This window comes from Dipteris shenzhenensis, chromosome 17 (assembly GCF_047967505.1).
Source record: "Dipteris shenzhenensis isolate YYH24624 ecotype China chromosome 17, Dip_SZ_1.0, whole genome shotgun sequence".
In the NCBI taxonomy this organism is placed as follows: Eukaryota; Viridiplantae; Streptophyta; class Polypodiopsida; order Gleicheniales; family Dipteridaceae; genus Dipteris; species Dipteris shenzhenensis.
Window position 1 is genome coordinate 14,602,954 of NC_141612.1, and position 9,673 is coordinate 14,612,626.

At 46.9% G+C, this 9,673-nt stretch overlaps 1 protein-coding gene across 2 annotated transcripts; it reads left to right on the plus strand.

Annotated features, from left to right (window-relative positions):
• Positions 1-4,700: 4,700 nt before the first annotated feature.
• Positions 4,701-8,008, plus strand: LOC147891722 (uncharacterized). Of its 2 annotated transcripts, XM_087388029.1 has the most exons (4): positions 4,702-5,063; positions 5,154-5,198; positions 5,280-7,276; positions 7,379-7,663. In XM_087388029.1, exons 1-4 carry the CDS (start codon positions 4,748-4,750, stop codon positions 7,583-7,585), a joined length of 2,565 nt encoding a protein of 854 aa, XP_087244155.1. In that variant the 5' UTR covers positions 4,702-4,747; the 3' UTR covers positions 7,586-7,663. The 2 variants fall into 2 exon arrangements, with proteins under 2 accessions (XP_087244154.1, XP_087244155.1); XM_087388028.1 differs by having other exon boundaries at positions 4,701-5,063; positions 5,280-8,008.
• Positions 8,009-9,673: the final 1,665 nt, after the last annotated feature.

The window sequence follows — 9,673 nt, forward strand, 5'->3', positions numbered from 1 at the left end:
GGCTCATGTGCCCCAACCTGCAATGCCACAAAGAAGTGCTTGGCTGCTCGGTTATTGCAACAACATGATCAAATACCCCTGATACATGTAAGGGATACAAAGTCCCACACTTGGCACCCCTAGCCAAAAGCATAGAGCCCTTTTGAATTTTCCAACTTTGAAAGCCAAAAGTGGTGTGAAAACCAACATCATCTAGCTGACCCACTGAAATAAGACTCTTGGTCAGCTTAGGCACATGTCTCACATGTTTTAAAACAAATGCAGACCCATTTGCAAAAGAAAACTTTATGTCACCTGCTCCCACTATGTCACATGCATAGTCATTTCCAAGATGCACACAACCTATCTTTCCACTGTCATAAGTGGAGAACCATTCCCTATGGGGAGTAACATGGAATGAAGCACCAGAATCCAAAATCCACTCCTGGGAATATGCATCATCTGAAGTGGCAAGCAACTCTGCAGATAAACTAGACATGAAGAGAACGTCATTGTCACTATCATGTGTGACTGCATTGATCTCCTCGATCTTCACTTTTCCTTTGTCCTCCTTTGGACTCTCTTCCTTTTGATTTGCACCCCAATTTGCATTCTTTTTCTTATCCTTTTGCTCTCTTTTCAGCTTGTAGCAATCCTTTTTCATATGGCCCTTCTTGCCACAGTGGTAACACTCAATGTTTCGTGCCCTGGATTTGCTACGAGACTTCCCTCTTTCTTGGGACTTCCCCCTGAACTGTGATCTGCCCCTTTGCACATTTAAGGCTGCATCCTACTTGTTGCCATCCATAGACTTCCGTCTAATCTCCTCGGCCAACAAGCTACCCACAACATCATCAAATTTCAGTACTCCACCAGGTGCAGAGTTACTGACAGCTGTACGGAAGGTATCCCATGAGGATGGCAATGAACATAAGAGAAATATTGCCTTAGTCTCCGCATCAAAATTCATTTTCTGAGCCTGAAGCTGGCTGAAAATAATATTGAATTCATTCAAGTGAGAGGCAATGGAGACCCCTTCCTTCATCTGTAGCTCAAACAACCTCTTCATGAGGTAAACTTTATTAGAGGCAGTTTCCTTCTCATAAGTGGCACACAGTTTCTTCCACAAATCTTCCGTAGTCTGCTCATTTACTACTGTGAAATAAACTGACTCTGCAAGATGAAGTCTAATAGTAGACTTTGCTAATGCATCCAACTCATTCCAATCATCCTCAGACATATTTGCAGGCTTAGCTTCAATCCCTGCCAAGGGTTTAATCTGGTTCTTTTGAATAAGCACATCCCTTATCTGTTCTTTCCACAAAGAAAAGTTTGTCCCATCAAACTTTTTAATGCTGAAAAACTCCTTTTCAGACATGGAAGAGGATGCCATGATGCAAATAAAGCAAAATCCCAAATGCTAGTGCTTGCAAGAGAGAATCACACCAAATACCAGGTGCACCCAAATGTGTATGCCACAATAGAGTGAAATGTCACCAAAACTCAAAGTTCAAAGCATCAAAAGATGCATCTGACTCATGTGCATATACTATGCATCCATATGAGCAAATCTGGCCCAAAAGAAAATGCCAATAAGTGCCAAATGACTCAAGCATAAACACCGTCCATTGGCATATGCATCAATTATATCTCATCCAAGAGAGCATAGCACTATCAGTGCATCACCAACAATGTGTCAAAGCTGTACCTCAGCATAAAATAGCATCCATGTGCAAAGCGTCCATAAAAAATAACATCCCACAAGGCAATTTGGGCCTATCAGCGCATCCAACAAGGACCGCAATGCATCCAAATGGCCTATAAATCATCCATTGCAACCCAATGCATACCACGAATGAGCGCACACTGCTCAAACTGCAATCAGAGTGATCTGCATAAGGTATGCTCAAGAAATCATAGTCCCACGGTAATGAGCGCTACTGAAAATAGAACCTGAGATGCTTCAAAACATGGGCGCCATTGCATAATCGGACTCAGCAAGAAAATCTGCAAATATCTCTCTTCTGCCAGAACTCCAAAATCCCAACCGATGAGTGAGAAATGGGAGTCAACACTTATCCACTGCCATGTGGCATAAATCTAAGGTTTCAAAACCTTAGTATGAAAAATGCATAACAGAGAGACGAAATCGAATACACAGAGATTTATAACTCTGAAAATCCTTCACCGAATCGCGCAAGAACTAATAGGTAGGGGTTTTTGGGCGTCCGGAACGCAATGGGACAGACGGTTTTGGAAACCGTGGTCTCAATCACTGGGTCCAACACACGGACTGAAAAACGTTTTTGGAAACAGAGCTATCTGTAAACTCCACCAGAGTGCGAATGATGAGCAACATAGAAGTTTTAGGACCTCCTGAGTCCACCGGAACTGACAGATCTGCAAATGGTTACTCCAAACTTGAGTTTCAACACCTGGGCAAAAAACGCAGGAACTGACACAGTGAGTCAGAAATCCAATGAAATGATCCCAGATTCAAGAATGAAGGTGTTTCCAAGCTCCTGAAGTAATGTGGACACCAAAAGCAAGTAATAGTTGCCTCTACAAGTCAATACGGAGTCTCTGTCATCGAACGGAACAGGGAAAAGCTCAAAAAACGACTTTTTCTTTGAAAGCTCTTAACAGGCTCTCAAAACCACTTCGTAAAGCCAAAGTGACTTTTCCAAAGGTTCCTCCAAGGTCTCTGCACACTTGGATGCAAGTAAAGTCACCCACAAAGCTTCCCATAGAGCTTCTCCTTCCTCCCACAGAGCTGCTGAGCTTCCAGCATTCACGCACGCTCAGCTAGATCACTCGGGCTCTGATACCAGTTGAGAGTGCTCTCAACGGAAGCAAGAACGGAAGAAGGAGAGAGAGAGACGGAGAGCCACACAAGTTTGGTGGGTGCAGAACCACCCTAATCTTCTTTTACATTCATTTATATATGTGTTTGAGTATTGTACATAATTGGGGTTAAGGCACAGTGACCTTTAACCCCACAGTGGCCAAGTCAGCAACAGCAACAGGTCCAAGTTTGGGTCCAACTCTTCAAGCTCTAACAGATACGGCCGCAAGACCACAGGGGGTGGCAGCGCGGCGTTTGTTCCTAAGGCGCCAAAGGGGGGCTGTTACAAGTGTGGATAGGATCACTATGCGCGACCCTGTCCACACTCGTGACGGTCCCGACCCCTTGTAAATATCTGAATTTTGTTATAGGGTGTGTTGAGTTGTACATACAAGTGTGGTCTAAGTTGATTGTACCATTGAAGCGGACTTCAACTCTTCTTGAAAGGTGGAGAGTATATGGGAGGTGCTTGCCTCTAGCATACCACTGAGACCGTCACGCCTTGACGATTTGGAATACAGGCAAACGTTCATCGCCCGAGCTTTCTCTTGTAGTTTTCTGCTTGCATTCTCACACACGGGGTGGCGCGAGCGCACGTTAAAGAGAGGAGGATCGGGGTATAACAAAATTCAAATATTTACAAGGCGTGACGGTCCCGACCCCTTGTAAATATCTGAATTTTGTTATAGGGTGTGTTGAGTTGTACATACAAGCGTGGTCTAAGTTGATTGTACCATTGAAGCGGACTTCAACTCTTCTTGAAAGGTAGAGAGTATATGGGAGGTGCTTGCCTCTAGCATACCACTGAGACCATCACGCCTTGACGTTTTGGAATACAGGCAAACGTTCATCGCGTGAGCTTTCTCTTGTAGTTTTCTGCTTGCATTCTCACACACGGGGTGGGGCGAGCGCACGTTAAAGAGAGGAGGATCGGGGTAAGCGTCCAAGCGGGGGCTTGGGTGTCTGGGTTCAGGACACGATGCACAGGACGTGATGGGCTAGTGACCTCAGCGGACAAGGGGGCACGGGTCGTGGAGATCCCGGTCGTTTTTGGTCATATCTTGCTCATACGGACTTGGATTGGGACGAAACCTACGCCGGTGCGTTGGGCACGACAAGCTCTTCGTGTTCGAGACAATGGATCGGACGGGTCCACGGGTCCAGCCCTGGAAGCTACCTTAAGCTGGTTGCAACATTTAGGTTGCGAGGCACTAGTCGCGTAGGCTAGACCTCGACTAGACGGGGAGTCGGCCACGAGGGTGATTCGCTAAGGTTCGTGACCCCTTGGCAACCAACCATCTTGGACCTCCGCTTGGTAGGACGACGGTGTCGCAAGGGTTCGTGACCCCTCCTGCGTAAAGCGTGACATGTCCAAGGCAGGACTCGAAGGCGTGCACTCGGGCCGCAGGCTAGCAACTTGGGATTTTGGCTCTCTCTCGGGACTGGCACCTTAGAGTCCAGTTTGAAGAGTCACAATGCATGCAAATTGCATCCTTTGGATGTACCCCAAGTGAAATTTACCTTTAGTCAATTCAACATATGATTATGTGTTTGTGTTGATATATCAATCGATCAATTTAGTAGCTCATCTAATTTCTAACAAGAAGACACACACACACACACACACACGCGTGCGCGCGCATGCATGCACTCACAAGACACACATGACATGTTTCATTGAAATATTTAGATTTACAACACACAAACATGAAATTTTTATAAAAATTTTGATATTTGTATATAAAACTTGAAATTTTATATGTTGGAATCATACATTCTGAGACCCCACCGTGAGACCTCTCTAACCGTCGTAGATGGGTCATCTTACTCGTGAAAGGAAAAGTCATGACGTGGCACCCTCCCAAAGACATAAAAGCTCCCTTACTTCGATATTTGCTTCCATAACCCAAACGAATCCCCACGATGGAAGTGCAAGTGTTTGTGCATCCGTTGCGCGAGACAGCCACAGATGCTCTCATTCTTGCAAGCAGGTCGGGAGTGAATCGCACGTCCGTGCCACACACAGTCGTTGCAGATGCGCAGCGCTTCTGCGATTGGCTGATCGATGTGCTTGGTGCCAAGTATGTGCTTGGTGTTCCGAGGAGAGTGCGTTCGGAGAAGTTTGACTGGTTTCCGGTTGCGGCGGTTTCCTTCATCGATTACATGCACGCTGGCGATTCATTGATCGATTACATGCACGCTGGCGTCGTGCATGCTCTCGCACCGGAGAAATCGCAAGGTATCGTGGTTTTTAACTCTCTTCTGGTTGTTTGCTTGTGAGATCGGTTTTTGGATCTCACTTTTTATTGGTTCATTTTGTGTATTACAGGCATAGAAAAGCATGAAACACCAGCGGTTCCTAATCTCGCCAGAGGTGAGAAATTTTCAGACTCCACTGAAGAAAGGTAAAGATTTCCGACTCTAGCTCTCATTTCCCCTTCTTGTGGTCTGTCAGAAAGGGCATTCGAGCTGGAATACCGGAACCTGGACAATGTCCACACTTTGCATCAGGCGTTGACGTACATATTGGAGGGGGAAGGTTATGCTCCAGTTGCCGGCCTCTTCCAGTCTAGTGGCTGGGGGAAGACCAGGACGGTGTGTGAATTGTGGCGGCAAGGGGTATGGGTTGTGTATTGTTCGTTTGCATCTGGGAGTGGCTATCCCAAAAGGTCCTGGATTGCAGATTGGTTCTGTCAAGAAGCAAACCAGCGTCTCCGCACTTTTGAGGGCGTACCAGGGCAGCTGGAGTGCATGAACTTCTCTTTGGCTTACTTCATTGCATGCCTTACAGTGTTGTCAGACATGATCAGGAATGGGGAAACCAAACAAGGATTTGTGACGAAGATGAGGAAATACGGCCAGGACTATTGGGAGAAAGTGAAAGGGACGATGAAGCAACTTCTGGAAGGGATAGCACCCCGTCTCAAAGATATGGCAGGAAGCCAGGATAAGAAGGAGCTTATATGGGCCAGCTGGGAAAAGGAGGCTAAAATGATATTTCTTGAGCATTTTCCAAAAGGTATTTTCCCACAAGATGGCAAGTTGCAGGTTTTATTTGTTTTTGATGAAGCTAGACATCTGGTGAGAAATCTTGATGACCAAAACTCCTTCCCTTCCATCAGAAGATCAGCTCGTTCCATGTCAGAATGTGGAGTTCTATCGCTGTTCGTGGATACATCCTCTGAAATAACAAATTTTGCAGCTCCAGACTGGGCTGATCCATCTGACCGTGTATCCGCCGGTAAATATATGCTAGCACCTCCGATCTGGGGGTGCTTCTCAGCAGATGTCTTGGAGAAGGATTTGCAGCCGCTCTTCTCCACTAGTAGAATGTTCAACAACATTGTTAGACCCTACTGGGTTGTGAGATATGGACGGCCTTTGTGGTGGGCAACTTTCAGGTCTTATTTGCCTACAGGGAAAGAACAGGATGAAGATATGAGGCAGTCTGCCTTCAAGGAGGTGTACCAACTTGCTCGCGATAAGCTGTTGGGAGGTGCTGGTAAATGGGCTGAGTACATCACTAGGCCAACTCCAGGTACCGTCATCCCAGAAGATGCTGCACTTGCTTTGTTAGGAGCCAGCATTGGGCTTGATGTTGATCCCCGTTCTAAACTAGTTTCAAAACTGGTGGCCAACAATCTCCTCACAGTTGTTTCTGTTTCTCCATCTCGTGAACTCGTGTGGACGGCATGGAGCATTGAGCCAATAGTTGCAAAGGCTGCAGCTGAGGCCATGAGCTATCTGCATAGAAAGGAAAGGAGTCGAGAACTTTATGGTGCATTAGTGACTGGGCTTGCAGCTGGCTGGATTGATAGAGGATATACAGGGGAGCTTGTAGCTAGGATCATCCTGCTAAATGCCATGAGTGAAGCAGATCAGGGTGATGGCTGGTGCACTGTGGATAATTTCTGCAAGCACTTGGCTGGAGAGTCATTGTCGGAGCTGATTCGGAAAGGAAAGCGGGAGCTGACTGAGAAGGAAAGGCTGCTAACCAAAGCTCGATTGCATTTCAACTCATTTCACAGGATTTATAAGAAGATCTCTGATCTGACATTTGATGATGCTCTGAAGTGCTTTGAGCGCCACTGTGCAGTTATATGTGGTAAACACACATGGGGAGTTGATTTATTGATCTTTGCCTTTACTGGTGGTGAGAATGAGGAGGTGACAATGGACAATCTAACGGTTATCTATTGTCTGGTGAAGTTGAGGAAACAGGATGGCACAGACATATGTCTCGCCAAGATTTCTCCTCAATATGCAGGGTTTGCTGTAGCATTGAAGTTGCCATATCTGAGCTTGTATATGAATGTGGCGTCGGATGAACGCAAGAAAGCAAGGGCCTATCTGGTGGATTCACAGAAGATTGAATCCTCTGTGAAGAAATCTGCTTCCAAGCCCATCCAAGCTGCTCTGGAGGAGATTGAGAATGAAAGCAGTGAGCAGCCTGTGAATGATCCTATGGAGATTCAAGTAGATCAAGGGGAAGAAGTGGAAAAGAAGAGGCCAGCTGTTCAGGCGTGGAAAGCTTGGTTCAAAGCAGAGAGAGAGCTTCAAACTGCTATGGTTGTGAAGGGCTTGAATGCTTTCAATCTGGAGGCCAGCCTGCAGGATCAGCTTAAACAAGTTGTCAAGGCTTCCAGAACTCCATTTTTCCATGACCCCAAGAATGATCTGCACAGCAAGTTACTCACTCTCCAAGAATGCAAGCTGCAAGAGATGTTCAAAATTGAAGATCTTCTGAATTATGAGTTATGAGAGAAGGCTCGGTTCGAGTGATGAACATTGTCTTGACACCAACGGCTTTTATAGTGTGGCTATATACTCTTAGTGTGGGTATATACACTACAGAGTGGTTGTAATCGAACAGGCACACAGAATCTGTAGCCTGCATATAGAAATGATTTTGGAATTTCATTCTAAATAAAGCTATGTTGTAGGTGTTTCTGGTGCTTTCAAAAACATGGTGAATGACAGAATTAGTCAGCTTCATACGAGTATCCTTAAAACTGTAATTGAGTATAAGTATATTACACTGGACATTTTCATTGCTTTATATTTTTCTTCAGACAGGTTGGAGCTTGGACAGTGGCACAAGTACAAACTTGGCGATGCTTATGGTGGTAGCAATCACTAATACACCCACGGCAAAGGCCCTTTTATGACTGCTATATGAACACACTGGAGATGGCCGAAAGTCATGAGTCATGACAGGTTGGAAGCGTGCTCATTCTTTTCCATAGTGACTTTGATGCAGGGCAGCTCTTAATATAGCATCAATATGTAGGCATCAGTAGCCATATCTGTCCTTCCACTTCCTCTTCAGTTTGTCTCTCCTTTGGTTGCTGAATTCTCTACAAACCAGGGCAGCAACAGTCCACAGCAGAGGCACCTTGGTTCAGATCAGATCCAGGGGTGGTAAGTCCTTTTGATTTTACTGTTCTACAACAGCACGCTGCTGCATTGTATTTCAGTGTTGTTCTACTAAGCCAATGACCACTTTTCTCCTTTGTCTCCTGTCTATCTCAGGTTTAGATTATAATTCTCTGTCTGCTAGTCATTTGAGAGTAATTTCCTGCACTTTAATTCTTTTTTTTTCCCAAAAAAATAGTGTTGATTATATTACTTTGAAAAAACAAGATACGTGAGGTCAGTTTTACAGCTGACAGGGCTGCGTTCACAAATCGGACGCAGCCCTAAAAGGAAACAAAAAGCTCTCTCTCACGGAGGGATCAGGCGGGTGTGAGTGAACAGCCAAAGAGGTGGTGAATAGCGCCACTGAAGGCCCTGAGAAGTATGCTCGAAGAAGAGGCCTTGCGTATCCCAATCTCGGAGGAAATGTCTTCGCTTCTCCCGGCCAGCCCGGGAATCTCCCTGTATCTTGTCCCACTGGCCTCTGAGTGTGTGTATAATCTCACTCCAGATGTTGGCCATGACCTGGGCAGTCGAAAGAGACGTACCACCGAGGATCTGCGCGTAGCGCGAGGTCCAAATGTGCCATCCATCCAACGATGCTGCTAATAATCTCCCAGACTGGCTGCCTCTCCTGAGATCCTGTGTCCGCCTCTGCCAAGTGCGGCGGGATGCCCTCAAGCGGCCCCCAAGTCCCCTGTGTGATAAGGAACATGGGGTCCTGCGGGCCTGCCTCGAACAACTGATGATAGCCAGGTGTGGTGCTACACCAGCAGAACGCGCCCCAGGTGATCAAACCTAACTCCGGTGCTGCGCGAGTAAGGATCCCGAAGGTCCACCTCCACACTTCCTGGCCGCGAGTGCAGCTCCACAAGCAGTGTTTTGGTGACTCCTCGTCCTCATGACAAATCTGACAAAGTCCATCCTGACCAATCTGCCGCAACCAGCTCCCTACTAGAAGACCCTTGTGGGCGAGTAGCCAAAGGAAGTAGGAAATCTTCCGCGGCCGCCAGCTCTCCCACAAGGCCTTCCAGAAGGCCTGCAAAAATAGCCTGGAGATACCCTGAGCATACCAACTGGGCCGATGGGTGGGCGGGCGGCTCTGCATCCTCCCGAGAACTCTCCTGCCCAATGTCATGCTGTAAGCGAAGAAAGGGGTCGACCCCTGGCCTGCTACAACCTCTGGCCATCTCCACTCACCTGGGTCCCAATCAAGCTCTGACAGGGCCCGCCCCTCCCAAAGCCAGAGTCGCCATAACTGCAACTGATCCTGCTCTATACTAGGATCGATCCGCCAAACCTTCCCCACGAGGCCTACGATCCGAACCCTCTGCCACGAGAGAAGGGGGTCGATGAGCACACACCCTCTCTCCTGAGTCGGCCGTTCCCCAAAACCGCGAAGAAGGAAACAGAGGTGTCGTCCATCCGGCCTGC